General features: G+C 39.3%; 1 protein-coding gene across 7 annotated transcripts in view; it reads right to left on the bottom strand.

Annotated features, from left to right (window-relative positions):
- Nucleotides 1-15,125, bottom strand: part of ST6GAL1 (ST6 beta-galactoside alpha-2,6-sialyltransferase 1) — a 128,692-nt gene that overhangs the window by 10,463 nt on the left and 103,104 nt on the right. For all 7 annotated transcript variants that reach the window (XM_081861611.1, XM_081861610.1, XM_081861607.1 and 4 more), the window contains 2 exons: nt 8,558-9,251; nt 6,561-6,658 (listed from right to left, as the gene is read on the bottom strand). In XM_081861611.1, coding sequence (XP_081717737.1) covers nt 6,561-6,658; nt 8,558-9,200 — 741 coding nt within the window. In that variant the 5' untranslated portion in view covers nt 9,201-9,251. The remainder of the gene's footprint in view (nt 1-6,560; nt 6,659-8,557; nt 9,252-15,125) is intronic.

Genomic DNA, 15,125 nt, shown 5'->3' with positions numbered 1-15,125 from the left:
CTTGATGCAGTCAATTTACTTTTGATTTATCTCTGTTGTCTGTGTTAATGGTTATGAGGTGAAATTCTGGCGTGTGCTCAGCTCTCAAAGTCAAATGATCCCAAAATATGTCCAGGTTCTGTGTGAGAATGGCAAGCTTGTGTGCAAATGGCACATTTCATTTTTTTAAAAAGCCACTGTTACCTTTACGGCTATCTTTAAAAGCAAAATAAGTGCTAAGACTTTATTTGCATTAAACAGAACTTCACGGGTGTGTCCAATACATGTTACTTGAATGATAGCACTCTGAATGCCATGCCCTCTGTGTCGAAAGAAAAACATAATTCAGAAAGCACGAATCAGCCATCGCGACCCATAAGCTAGACTGACCCGCTTCCAAACATTTTTATTCTGATGGTTACAACTGCTCTGACTGAAACGTTTCCCACAGACAAACCTCTCTAAATCTAGTTACAGATAGGTAGCCGTGTTGGTCTGCCATAGTCAAAACAAAACAAATTCCTTCCAGTAGCACCTTAAAGACCAACTAAGTCAGTTCTTGGTATGAGCTTTCGTGTGCATGCACATGCACATGCAGATACATGTGTATCTGATACATGCAGATACATGTGTATCTGAAGTAGTGTGCATGCACATGAAAGCTCATACCAAGAACTGACTTAGTTGGTCTTTAAGGTGCTACTGGAAGGAATTTGTTTTGTTCTCTCTAAATCTAAAGATGCTAGAAAAAAGGAGAGGGGGGAGCATCTGGAGCATGGAGTCTAAAAGTCAACACAGGGGAGAAAAGAGCAAGGAAAGAAATATGGAGACATGTATGAGTAAGAGAGGAAATGTGTGTCTGTCCCAGTCACACTATCTTGGCTTAGTTACAGCACTAAGGCAAGGCATGGGGAAACTTGTTGTACCCAAAGGCCACTTGCCCTACAGACAACCTTCCGGGAGCACATGCCAGAGATGGGTAGGGCCGGAAGCAAAAGTGGGTGGGGCACAGGTGTGGCAGAAGGCTGCATTCAAGTCACACAACGGAGCCAGAGGTTTCTGGCACATGCCGGTCACACCCCTTTATCTGATCAGGGAAGCAAAAAGGCAAAGAAACAGCTGAAGACAGCCCTGTTTAGGGAAGTTTTTAAGATTTTCGCGGACGATCTACTCGTTATGACTGAAAAACCTAAAGAAAGTCTGAAAAGAGTGCTGGAACTGATTAAAGAATTTGGAGAAGTGGCAGGCTTTAAGCTGAATATTACAAAAACAAAAATGCTTGTTAAAAATGTAACCACAGAAGAAAAGGACGACTTAGAAAAAATATTGGGCTTGAAAATCTCTTCAAAAGCGAAATACTTGGGTATTTGGATCACCTCCAAGAACATAAACTTATTTCAGGATAATTATAATTGGCTAGAGATTAGAAAAAACTTGGTAACCTGGAGTAAACTAAAATTAACATTTCTCGGTAGGATTTCCATTATAAAGATGAATGTGCTTCCAAAATTAATCTTTTTATTTCAAATGATTCCGATACTCGGTGAAGCCGGTTGTCTCAAGATATGGCAAAGAGAAATTTCCAATTTTTTGTGGGAAGGGAAGAAACCCAGGATTAAACACCTGATCTTAATAGACATAAAAGAGAGAGGAGGCTTTTCCCTACCCGACCTAAAACTTTATTATGAGGCAGCCTGTTTCACCTGGTTAAAAGATTGGTGCACGTTGCAGGATCCGGACCTCCTGGACCTGGAAGGTTTTGACAACCATTGGGGATGGCACGCCTACCTAATATATGGAAAAGCGAAAATTCATAAAAATTTTACCAACCATATAATAAGAAAGTCACTCTTTGATGTATGGGAAAAATATAAAAACCTGATGGAGCCTAAAGTCCCGTGGTGGACTTCTCCAGTAGAAGCCATAGCAGTAAAACGGAAAAATACTCAGGAAAGCTGGCCAACATATAAAATACTTCTAAAAAATGAAGATAACCAAATAAAATTTAAAAAAATTGAGGAAATAAGAGAACACATTTCAGACTGGTTCCAATACCATCAGTTATTTGAAAAATTTAAATCTGACAAACAAAAGGGGTTCTCAGTAGAAACTTCCCGATTCGAATCTGATCTTGTAAATTCTAAAAGAAAAACTCTTTCCAAAACTTACCGACTCCTCCTTGACTGGACAGTCAAGGAGGAGGAAGTAACAGTGGCAATGGTGAGGTGGTCTCAGGATATTGGCCATTCAATAACCAGGGCCCAATGGGAAAATTTATGGAAGATCAATTGGAAATTCACAAATTGTTACACGATTAGAGAGAACTTTCAAAAAATGCAACATCGATGGTATCTAACACCATGGAAACTCTCAAAAATGTATAAAAATGTGTCAAGTAATTGTTGGAGATGCGGAGACTCAGGAACATTCTACCATATGTGGTGGACATGTAGGAAAATACAGGTATTCTGGGAGAGTATACATGCAGAACTGCAAAAAATGCTAAAGATCTCATTCAATAAAAAACCAGAGGCCTACCTCCTGGGAATAACAGATTTGGATATTCCACAAAAGAGGAAGGGTATCTTTTTATATGCAACGGCGGCAGCAAGAGTTTTGATCGCAGCAAAATGGAAGAGTAATGAAATCCCCTCTATACAAGATTGGATCCAAAAACTGACAGAATATGCCAAATTAGATGGTTTATCAGAAAAAATAAAGAATAAATCCAAACAGGAATTTGTTTCTAAATGGGAGGTTTTCAAAGAATATCTGAAAAATAAATATAGTAGTTTAAATTCTGTTGCAGCATTCGAGGAACTTCAGTAATAGTTGCTAGGTAGAGAGAAGAAATTAGATTTATTGAGAATAAGTTTAATTATGAAAAAAATGTGTATTGGCAATAAGTAATTTGAATTTGAAATATGGAATAGACGGGAAGTTGGGTCTTTAGGGTTAAGACCAATAGATGTTTTATTGTTTGTCAAGAAAATTATGCGTCTATGGTTATTTTTGTAATTTGTGTGTAATTTGGTACTTGTGTTTTTGTGTGTGTGTGTGTTTTCTTGTTTTTTCTTGTTGTATAAATAAATATTTTTTTAAATTAAAAAAAAAGGGGAAGTTTTTAAGATTTAATGCTGTATTGTTTTTAACACTTGATTGGGAGCCACCCAAGGTGGCTGTGGAAACTCAGCCAAATGGGCGGGGTATAAGTAATAAATGTATACGACGACGACGATGATGATAAAAATATCATCATCATCATCATCATCTTCATCATCATCACTTTCCACTGCTTCTGCGCACTGAGGTTTGGGGGCAGTTCTGCACGAATCTGCAAAAGTGTTTCTCCATTAATTCCGCTGCCTCATTAATATCCTGCCACCAGATACTTCTGGCTATTTTTAGCACAGTACGTCCACACCAGAACTGCCGCAGCTTCACAATCCCGCTTGCAGTGCCTTTCTGCCCTTCATCAGCTTGTGGCTAAATTGCTACCAGATTTACTTGTGTTCCCCTGTACGACTCCTAATGAACTACTTCATTACTGAACTGTTTGGGCTTTAGACTGCCTTGCTAACTCTGGACTTACTTGCCTCTGTAATTCATTCTGCGTTAGCTATTACACGGATGAATGGAATATCATATATATATGTATATATATATATCATATATATATCATATATATATATATATAAAAATAAAATATAACTGGCTTCTGTGTAAATGCTAATTTTCAGTTTAGCTTTCTTGTATTTCTGACAATAGGTGTGATTTACTCTCTCCCACCACATGTTGTCCCCCCATCAGACTATGGGGCAATACTGGAAGTGACACTTCCCACATGGAGGCTTTTACAGCAGAGAACACGAAGTGCCTAAGGATTAGTTTTCAGCTGCTCCATTCTCAACATCCTTCATAGTTTTAGGAAAAGGCCTCCACCTCTTCCTGCTGCTCTAATCAATCAAGTTGTCTGACGGGGCCAGCTGCAGGGATCATGGCATCCCTTTGGCGACACCACATATCCAAACTGGACTGCGGGCACAGAGGGTCGAAATGTTGCCGTGAAGAGGTCATTCACAATTGCAGACGTGGTTCGGAGAACATGAACTCTTCCTTGCATCGGATTTAGACTTTGAAATGGGACAATGCCCCAGAGTGAGATCACTTGTGTTATAAGAATTTTAAGGTCTCAAATATAGAATAAATATTCATCAATGCACACGCAGAATAAATATTCATCAATGCACACATAACTAAATATATGAACCATGTGTCTGAAATAGTATGGGAGAGCAATCCTGAAGCCATTTTGACTCTCCCAATGGCCTCAAATATTCCTCTGCAGCAAGGGAGGCAAATGGGGAAAGCCTTCCCATTGTCTTTCTGCTTGCAAATCCTGTCTTATGGGCGTATTTGTTTGTGTATGAATAGGGTGAGCCTGTGACCTGGATTCAAGAACTAAAGTATTAACCATTACAACAGAATAGCCAGACTGCCCAGGTAATGCAATCAGGGACCATGATCCTGGCAGACAGGATTTCTGCTGTAGACTGCCTCCTTCTGTGATGTATGTATGATTTTTGGGGGGGGGAGGTGGTCTTGGGTTACAGGGCGGGCAATTTCAAATGTCTATGTAAGGGCTTGTGCACCATTGTCCAGGGTTCTCCTCCCTCCTGCGTGTGGGGACCCTGTTGCAAAGCTCCTTTAATAAAGATCAGGGTTACTAGTTGCTTTGCTTCTCATTATAACCTGGTTGGCCTCTGTTTTCTCCTACCAATAGGGAACCCACTTAAGGACTCTATATGTGCTCCGGAATACCCCGTAAGACAGGGGTGCCTAAACTTTTTTCAAAGAGGATTTTACCCCAGGACATATACTGCCATGGAAGCCAGATTAAATTGACCTACAGGCCGGATTAGGCCCCCAAAACAGATTTTGGACATGCTTGCCACAAGGGAAAGGGAACAGTTTTTCTTATAACACTTTCAAATGGTGATAGATGCGTAGGAGTAAAATATGCTATTTCATACTTGGTCAAACCACTGGTCCATCTAACCCAGCATTGTTTAAACTGACCAGCAGTGGCTGCCTAGGGTTTCAGACAAGAGGACTTATCGAGCCCTATCTGGAGATGCATGGGACTGAACCTGAGACATTCTGCATTCAGAACAGATGCTTTACCACTGAGCTTTCCAAGATAATGGTATTTTAGATGGGCAAGTGAAGCAAAATCCATGCTGTGCTATGAACGACAAGAGTGTGTGTCTGCATTCTTTCTCCTTGCCTTTTATCACTGGCCAGGGACACTGTTTAAAATCATCACAAAAGAGCAATGGTATTTATTTACCAATAAACTACTGGTTTCCTTCCGATTGTGCCTTTAAGGATTGTACAAGGACCTGGAAAATCTGTGATCTCTCTTAATATTTCAGTCCTATATAAACTCCTTTGGTCTTATTCTTGGGCAGAGAATTCAGAAATCCCATTCAGAACACCTAAAAGCATCCAGTTCCAATTCTAGTCATTCTTGAATGAGTGAGCACTTTCCTTAGAGTAAATCCTATTGAACACATGTTGTTTGCTTTGAAAGAAACACACAAAGGGATCATGCTGCACTGCTCATTTCCCTGTGGCCTACTCTCAAGGTCTTTCTTGCTTTTGCAATGTGTGAGCCGCTGCAGCACAAATTTTTCGTGCAGCGCATGGGCAATATAGGAAGTCTAGCACAGTGAAGGAGAGCAATGCTCCAACAAAGGATTGCTGGTATGAGGAGAAGCCACAGCAGGAAATCCTCTGATGTGGCCTGGGCCTTTTATCACCTTTGTGACACCAAAATGGCATCACTACCTTGAATTTTTTTCCCTTTTGCAAAAGGGAACATAAAAAGATACCTTAAAACTTAAAAAAGAAGAAGAATACGTGCACGTGTAAAATCTTAATAGTCTGAAGGGCACAATGGTAGTGAAGGTGCAGCGATGGGGAGGGAAATATATAGAGTCACTTAAGATCAAACTAGCTGTGATGCAAACAGCATCATTAAAAAGCATGTCCACTATTTTGTTTTAATAGTGATACATGTTGTTTAAAAAGATGCTTGGCATTTGATGTTAACATTTATGTATCATTTTCCCCCTTTGTTTTTCAGGTTTCAATAGATAATGTTCTGTAGAGTAAATAAATGTTCTGTAGAACATGGGCACAAAATTATTTCTCCCTCCCTCTCTCTCTCTGTGTCTCTCTCTCTCTCTCTCTCACACACACACACACCCTCCTCCCCACACACTGTCAGGTGGTGCTTTTTAAAAAATCTGCTGTCCTTGCCACAGTGAAAAGACACTTTTCAGATATCACTAAGAAAGGTTTAGAGGCAGGCCTTTTATGTTCATCGGCTGTGTTCTTGTGCAATGGCAACACAAAGAGCTGACATAAGTGATTCTTCTACTTTTTGCTGCTATTCTTACTTGCAAATCTTTTCAGGCAGAACAACAAAAAACGAGCTGAAGGAGCTCTCATTAAAGCCCTCAATACGCACTCCTTTCTGTTGCTGCCTTAGCACAGCGCATATCATGCAGACTTACCTGGGAATTAACAAGGCGTATTGTGGTTTTCTGCCCTACATCAGCCTGGTACCCTCTGGTAGGGGCTCCATTAAACCGCAGCACTGCATCGTGGTGATCTGAAAGCAGCGAGGAGGAAATATAAATTGAAAGGCACCTGATCGAGCAAAAGCCCCGAAGTCTCAAAAGTTTCTGTTTCGAGCTCTGGAACCCAACTGTGCCACTGCTTCGGAAGAAGACAGTGAGGAGCATTAGCCTTACCACAATCAAACTCTCCACTGTGAATGCGAAAACTTTCCATCAGCCCTGCCACATCCCAATTAGCTCCTGAAACTCTTATGCCATTTGAAAGAAATCCACTGTTAACAGAGAACTGTGGACTCAAAATTTCAGCAAAGGTGGACATATGAAAGGGGGCACCAGCTATTTCACTTCCATTTCCAAAGGCACCTACCTTGTAAGGAGAGAGATCTCAAGCTGGTGTTTGGTAGCCGTTTTGGAGTGGAAGCGGCTTAAGAGTTTTGGAGTGGATGAGACACTGAGGCTTAACACAGAGGTAATTATTATTTTTTAATTATGGTGCTGGAGGAGAGTTTTGAGAGTCCCATGGACTACAAGAAGATCAAAGCCATCCATTCTTAAGGAAATCAGCCCTGAGTGCTCACTGGAAGGACAGATCGGGAAGCTGAGGCTCCAATACTTTGGCCACCTCATGAGAAGAGAAGACTCCCTGGAAAAGACCCTGATGTTGGGAAAGATGGAGGGCACAAGGAGAAGGGGACGGCAGAGGACGAGGTGGTTGGACAGTGTTGTCGAAGCTACCAACATGAGTCTGACCAAACTGTGGGAGGCAGTGGAGGACAGAGGTGCCTGGCGTGCTCTGGTCCATGGGGTCACGAAGAGGCGGACACAACTAAACGACTAAACAACAACAACAATATTGGTAGTGGGTACTGAAAAAGTGGGAGCAGGTACTGAGTCTGTTTTGGTCAGGCTTAGTTTATATTTTATGGATTTTTATAAGGTTGTCATGTTGTTTTGATTTTCTTTTACACTGTCTATCACCACTGGGATTCCCTATCGGACAGGCAAATAATTGTATTTAAAATAATTCAAGCTGAGTTCAGAATGTTGCATGTACATTATCTCAATCATCCTTACAACCCTGTAGGACAGATCAGTATTATTATCTCCAAATTACAGATGGGGATGTCCGCAGAAGCTGAAATACTGTAAGGCAGGGGTAACAAACCTAATCCTTTCCAGGTGCCTCCAATCAGCCCAGCTGGTATGGCCAATGGTCAGGGATAACATATGGAGAGTGTCCTGTTAGCTACCCTTGTTCTAAGGCCTCCTTGTGACTTCATGGCTGAGGTGAGATTTCAGTGGAAGGTTTAGACCAGGCATTCCCAACCTGCGGCTCTCCCGATGTTTTGGCCTACAACTCCTATGATCCCTAGCTAATAGGACCAGTGGTCAGGGAGGATGGGAATTGTAGTCCAAAACATCTGGAGGGCTGAAGGTTGGGGATGCCTGGTTTAGACTTAGGCCTGCAATATTACACCTGCTCTAGAGCTAAACCTGAGCTAGCCCAAGGTTTTAACACACAAGTGCTTTAACATGTTACTATGCCAATTCTAGCAATGCCTTGCCCTAATTTCAAGTATAATACCCAATACCCAATTTTAATGTTCCGGGATCCCACGCTCACTTCCTACGAGACATCTGTGGTCACTGAGCAATGAAAGGCAGGAAGAGAGAAGAGAAAAGTCCTACCGGCAAATTCAATAAATTCAAAATTAAATAAACAAATAAAGTAAAAAAATGTCCAGTAGCACCTTAGAGACCAACTAAGCTTGTTCTGGGTATATGCTTTCGTGTGCATGCACACTTCTTCAGATTTAATTCAAAATTAAATGTTTTAACAGCCCTGTAACACTGAACTCGCCCCCCCCCCCCAAGTCAAAGATTTCAAACTGTATTTTGTTGCTTAATAATGGCAGAGGAATAATGCAAACCTATTTCTTCCCCCAAATGGGATGACTTCATGGATCCTGCAGAGGACACAACTGCACACCGGCCCATCTGCCCCACTTCCATGCTGATGTTCTTCCTCGGCAGGTAGGTCTCCCATTCTGATGTATTGAAGGGCCCATCTGATGTGGTAATCATCCCAAAATTCAGTTGCTTCCGGAGCTGGCACAACACTTTTTGGGGGCTGGATTTAGCAGCATACTTTGGCCCGTTGTACTTCACATGGTATTTGTTCATATGCAAATAATTCTTCCTCACCTTTTGCAGTCTAGTGTTGAGGTTTCTGGACAAACTGTCCTTGTTCCACACTTTGATGGGACTTGGCAATTTCACAGGTTTTATGACTAACTTACTTCTTTCTGGCACTGCAGTGACGGCAACATGAACTTGAGATGTGTTGGTGGGAAAATGGAGCTTGCCTGTGCCATTGACGGCTTCATCCTGGACAGTTTCTTGTCTTAGGCTATTCCACCTCCACAGCCTCAACGGTCCATGATTGGCTTGGTCTTCTGTCTTAAACGAAACATAAAATCCTCTCCGTGATTCCTTCCACAAACAAATGGTCAGAACCAAAATAAATGCCAGGAGGACGTATATCCATTTTCTAACAAAGTTGACATGAACCATAATGTACGATGCATCAGGTTAGGAAGATCAACTTCAGGTTGGAAGTTGTACCTAAAAAAAAAAGCATTAAAAATGCATTTTAAAAACAGGATGGGGAGAGGAAAGAATTCAAGGTGTGTAATCATTTGAAATCACCAAAATAAACAGCCCGTTACACAATGTCCCTCTTGTTCCAGGTCTTTGGCTAATATTTAAACAATCTTTGGCCTTTTATTTTATTTTTATTTTTTTATTGAGTTTCTTTCAGTGTGTTACAAGCATGAAAAAGAAAAAGAAAAAATACAACACCAAAAAGTGATTAAAAATACATAACAAAAAATGTAACTGCTCACTTCATCCAATAACAAGCGAGTTGAGAAAAGAAAAGAAAAGAAAAAAAACACTGAAGAGAAAAAGAAAAGCCGAGAAAATACATTAAAGAAAGAAAGAAAAAAAGACGAACAAAAAGTATGGTGCATGTTACAGTTAGAACATGTCACCTGACCTCCTTCCCTGCTGATTTCGGATTCCAATTTTGCAATTTCCCTTTAACAGCTGGTGTTAGTCTAGATTTGTATTTATACATCGGAAGTTTTAAAGCCAACCTGCTATAGTTGGTAGGTTTTTGAAATTACCTTCAATATAGTTCATAAATTTAATCCAATCCTCATTTAGCTTTGTATTTTTTTGGTACCTGATTCTTTGCGTCATTTTTGCCAATTCCAGAAAGTCATATAATTTCGTTTGCCAATCCTTCACCGATGGTATGTTTGTATTTTTCCAATTTTGGGCGATTAGCATTCTAGCCGCTGCTGTTGAATACTGGAATAAAGTTTTATCTGCTTTCTTTATCTCGTCTCCGACGATCCCTAATAAAAAGGCCTCCGGTTTTTTTGGGAATGTGTATCTGAGTATCTTTTTTAGTTCATCATAAATTTGGTTCCAGAATTTTTTTATTTCCTCACATGCCCACCACATGTGTATAAAATTACCTACATTTGTTTTACATCTCCAGCAGGCCTTATCACCGCTCTTATACATCCTGTTTAATTTTTCTGGTGTTAGGTACCACCGATGGTACCCAATCTTTGGCCTTTTAAACTGTGGGGAGTATATTTTTGTTTGTTATTATGGTGTGTATTTTTGTGCTTTTATATTGTAAACTGCCCTGTGATCTTCAGATGAACGGTGGCATATAAATTTAATTAACAACAACAAAGATGACAACAACTCAACCTTCCTCCCTCAAAACTTGAAAATTGCTACAAGTCTTGAACAACCTAATAATAATAATAATAATAATAATAATAATATCCCGCCCTCCCTAGCCGAAGCCGGGCTCAGGGCGGCTAACAACAATAAAGTTTTCTTGTTTTACAAATGATTTTTTTAAAAAAATAATTTTTATTAATTTTACAACATAAACAAAAAACAAACAAACAAACATAACACGACTTCCCCATACCTCCCCTTCACTGCATCCTTGTTTTAAAATTTTTTAGCAATCCTTCATCCATTTTTATATTTAATTCTCTTTAAAATTTTCTTAAGCTTAAATTTTTACAGCTGTAATTCTTTATATCAAATCCCTTGACATCTTAACATTCCGAAATTTTACAACAATTTTTAAGATAAATGTTAAATTTTTTCCAGTCCTCTTCCACTGTCTCTCTCCTCTGGTCACGAATTCTGCCGGTCATCTCTGCCAGTCCCATAAATTCAGTCACCTTGGTCTGCCATTCTTCCAGAGTAGGTAGTTCTTTAGTCTTCCAGTACTTTGCCAAAAGAATTCTTGCTGCTGTTGTTGCGTACATAAAAAATGTTCTATCTTTCTTTGGAATCATTTGGCCTACCATGCCCAAGAGAAAAGCCTCCGGTTTCTTTGCAAATGTCCACTTAAGGATTTTCTTAATTTCATTATAGATCATTTCCCAGTAGGCCTTAATCTTCGGGCAGGTCCACCAAAGATGATAAAAAGTTCCTTCGCATTCATTACACTTCCAACAGTTGTTATTGGGCAAATGATATATCTTTGCAAGCTTGACTGGGGTCATGTACCACCTATAGATCATTTTCATTATATTCTCTTTTAAGGCACTACATGCCGTGAATTTAATACCTGTGGTCCATAACTGCTCCCAGTCAGCAAACATAATATCATGACCAATATCTTGTGCCCACTTAATCATAGCTGATTTAACCGTTTCATCCTGTGTGTTCCATTTTAGCAGCAGATTATACATTCTAGACAAATTCTTAGTATTGGGTTCTAACAATTCTGTTTCTAACTTTGACCTCTCCTTCTGGAATCCTAGTTTCCTGTCCTGCTTAAAGGTCTCATTAATCTGGTAATAATGTAACCAATCTCGGACTTTAGGTTTTAATTTCTCAAAACTCTGTAGTTTCAACTTTTCACCATCATATTCTATAATTTCACAATATTTTGGCCAGTCTGAATCCATGTTCAATCTTTTTACCGCCTTAGCTTCCATTGGTGACAACCACCTGGGGGTTTTACTCTCCAACAAATCTTTATATCGATTCCATACATTATAGAGTGCTTTCCTGACAATATGGTTTTTAAAGTTTCTATGAACCTTTACCTTGTCGTACCATAAATATGCATGCCAACCAAAGTTATTGTCGTAGCCTTCCAGATCCAAGATATCTGTATTCTCAAGAAGTAGCCATTGTTTCAGCCAGCAAAAAGCTGCTGCTTCATAATAAAGTCTTAAGTCCGGCAGGGCGAAACCCCCTCTATCCTTTGCATCAGTCAAAATCTTAAATTTTATTCTGGGCTTTTTGCCCTGCCAGACAAATTTAGATATATCTTTCTGCCACTTCTTGAAACAATCCATCTTATCTAAAATGTGCAGTGTCTGGAACAAAAATAACAATCTCGGCAATACATTCATCTTGATAACAGCAATTCGGCCTAACAAGGAAAGTCTCAGCCTAGACCATATATCAAGATCTTTCTTCACTTCTAACTAACATTTCTCATAATTATCTTTAAATAGGTTCACATTCTTAGATGTTAAATTCACCCCCAGATATTTCACTCTTTTTGCAATTTCCAAACCGGTTTCTCTTTGGAAACTATCTTTTTTCCCCCATCGTTAGATTTTTTTCCAGCACCTTTGTCTTATGTTTATTTAATTTAAAACCTGCTACTTGACCAAATATTTCAATTAATTCCAGAACTCTTTTTGTACTGGCTTCTGGCTGTTGCAATGTCAAAACTAGGTCATCTGCAAATGCTCTTAACTTATAATGTTTAGTTCCGACCTGTATTCCTTTAACCAGCTGGTCCCTTCTAATCATATTCAGCAAGACCTCCAGTACCAATATAAACAATAGGGGGGATATTGGGCATCCCTGTCGTGTCCCTTTCTCAATTGGGATCTCGTCCATGACCATACCATTTACAATTAGTTTAGCCTTTTGCTCAGAATATATTGCACCTATACCGTTTTCAAAATTTTGGCCTACCCCCATCCCTTGAAGATTCCTCTTCATAAAACTCCAGCAAATGTTGTCAAATTTTGTGCATCCACAAAAATCAACACAGCTTTTCTATTTATGTCAGTTTCCAAAAGTTCCAAAATGTCTATAATGTTCCTCACATTATCTGACAATTGTCTGCCTGGTAGAAAGCCTGTTTGGTCCTTGTGAATCTCCTCTAACAAAACTTTTTAAAATCTTTTTGCTAAAATGTCTGCAAAAATTTTGTAATCCACATTCAGAAGTGATATAGGGCGGTAGTTCCTAACTTGATGTTTTTCAAGTTCTGTTTTCGGTATAAGTGAGATGAATGCTTCTTTCCACGATTCGGGAGCCTTTTTCCCCTCCAAGATTTGGTTGCAAACTTCTTTCAATGGTTGTATTAACCATTCCTTCAATGCTTTGTAGTATCTCGCGGTCAGCCCATCTGGTCCTGGTGATTTTCCTAGTTGCATATCCTGAATGGCACCCTCTATTTCTTGATCTGTAATTTTCTCATTCAAGCTCCTTCTGTTTTTTTCCGAAATTTTTGGCAGGCCGTATTTTTCAATAAATTCTTCTATCTCTTGTTCATTCTTTGGCCCTTGTTTGTACAGTTTCTTGAAAAAACTTTGAAAACAATTACTTATCTCATTTGGTTTATTAATAAACTTCCCATCTACTTCGAGTGATGTCACCGTATTCAACTTTTGTCTCTTTTTCAATTGCCATGACAGTAGCTTCCCACATTTGTCTGCTGACTCGAAGGTCTTTTGCCTCATTTGTTTTATTTTCCATTCTATTTCCTGATTCATCAGTTCCATATATTGTGTTTGATGAAACTTTATTTCTCTTAAAATCTCATGAGACTTAGGTTTAGATCTAAGTTTCTTCTCCCCTTCTTTTATTAGGTTCCAAATTTTCTCTTTCCTCTCATTCTGTTTTTTCCTCTTTATGGAATTCTGTTGTATTAGGAAACCACGCATCACGGCTTTGCTTGCGTCCCAAATTACTCTTTTTTCGACATCTGATCTCAGATTTATCTCGAAGTAATCTTTAAGTGTCTTTTGGGCCTTTTTGCAAATTGCTTCATCTCCAAAAAGGGTGTCATTCATTCTCCATCTAAAGGTTCCAGCTGTTGTCAGTCTCATTTCCATCTTTACTGCATTATGGTCGGAGCAGGTTTTTGGGCAAATTTCTGTTTTTTTAACCCTTGATGCCAGATTGCTAGAAATCCATATTTGGTCGATTCTAGTCCATGTCATTTTTGCTTCAGAGAAAAAAGTCCCCTCCCTTTCCAGAGGGTTCCTAGTTCTCCAAATGTCAATCAAGTCCATAGTGTCAGTCAGTTCAAAAAAAGTCTTTGGTAGTCTTCCATCCTTAGATATTACTTGTCTTTGGGCCTTGTCCATGTTTGTGGAAACAACTCCATTCATATCGCCAATCATTATAATTTTAAGGTCCAAAAAGTCCATTAAAGTCTCATGCAACTTCTTAAAGAACTCGGCCTTCCCCTCATTAGGTGCGTAAACTCCTACAATCAAAATCTTTTCTCCTTGGATTTGAATTTCCACTGCCAGGTATCTTCCTTGTTCATCCTTAAAGATCATTTTTGGTTCCAATTTTTCCTTGACATAAATCACTACTCCTCTTTTCTTAACTCTATCTGAAGAGATAAATTCTAGTCCTAGACTCTTGTTTGTTAGAAGTTTTCTATGTGTCCTGGCAATGTGGGTTTCTTGTAAACATATTATATCTAAATGTTCTTTCTTTAATATATGAAACACTTGGCCCCTTTTTCGGGGATGGTTTAGACCATTACAGTTCCAGCTCAAGAGTTGCAGAGACATTTTTATTGCTGGGTACCTCTTCCACCGACTGCACCAAGTTCTTGCTCCTCCTCGGTCGGTGCTTGGTTCAATCCAAATGATAGGTTTGAAATGTCCGGTATTTCCCTCTCACTCACAGTTCCTTTCTGAAGATCCTCTGAATTTCTTTCCAGAAAATGTTCTTTATCCTGATTTGTTTTTATTTTAATTTTCTTCCCTTTGAAGTTAAAGGACAGCCCTTGTGGGAATTCCCACCTAAATGAAATGTTGTTCTGTTTGAGTAAATCAACTAAGTCTTTAAATTGAGTTCTAACCTCCAAAAAGTGTTTAGGGATATCCTTGAAGATCTGTATCTGGGAGTTTTTAATGACCAAAGCCTTCTGGAAATGTAAATTCAATATTTTATCTCTTTCTTCCTTTGATCTCAAAGTGATTAAGCAATCTCTTGGTTTCTTGCCTTGCTTCCTGCCAATCCGAAAGGCTGTAGTTATTACAAATTCATCTTCCTCTCCATCTAGCTCATCATTCCAAAAGTCTTGAAATTTATCTGTAAGGAATTCCCCAAGCTTGTCCTCTTCCTCTTCTGGTACCAATCTCAGTTTCAGATTCTTACTTTTCCTCTCCAATTCCAAAA

Source organism: Podarcis erhardii (genome assembly GCF_964252035.2).
Source record: "Podarcis erhardii genome assembly, chromosome: 5".
Taxonomy (NCBI): Eukaryota; Metazoa; Chordata; class Lepidosauria; order Squamata; family Lacertidae; genus Podarcis; species Podarcis erhardii.
This window is presented reverse-complemented; position numbering and strand designations above follow the sequence as displayed.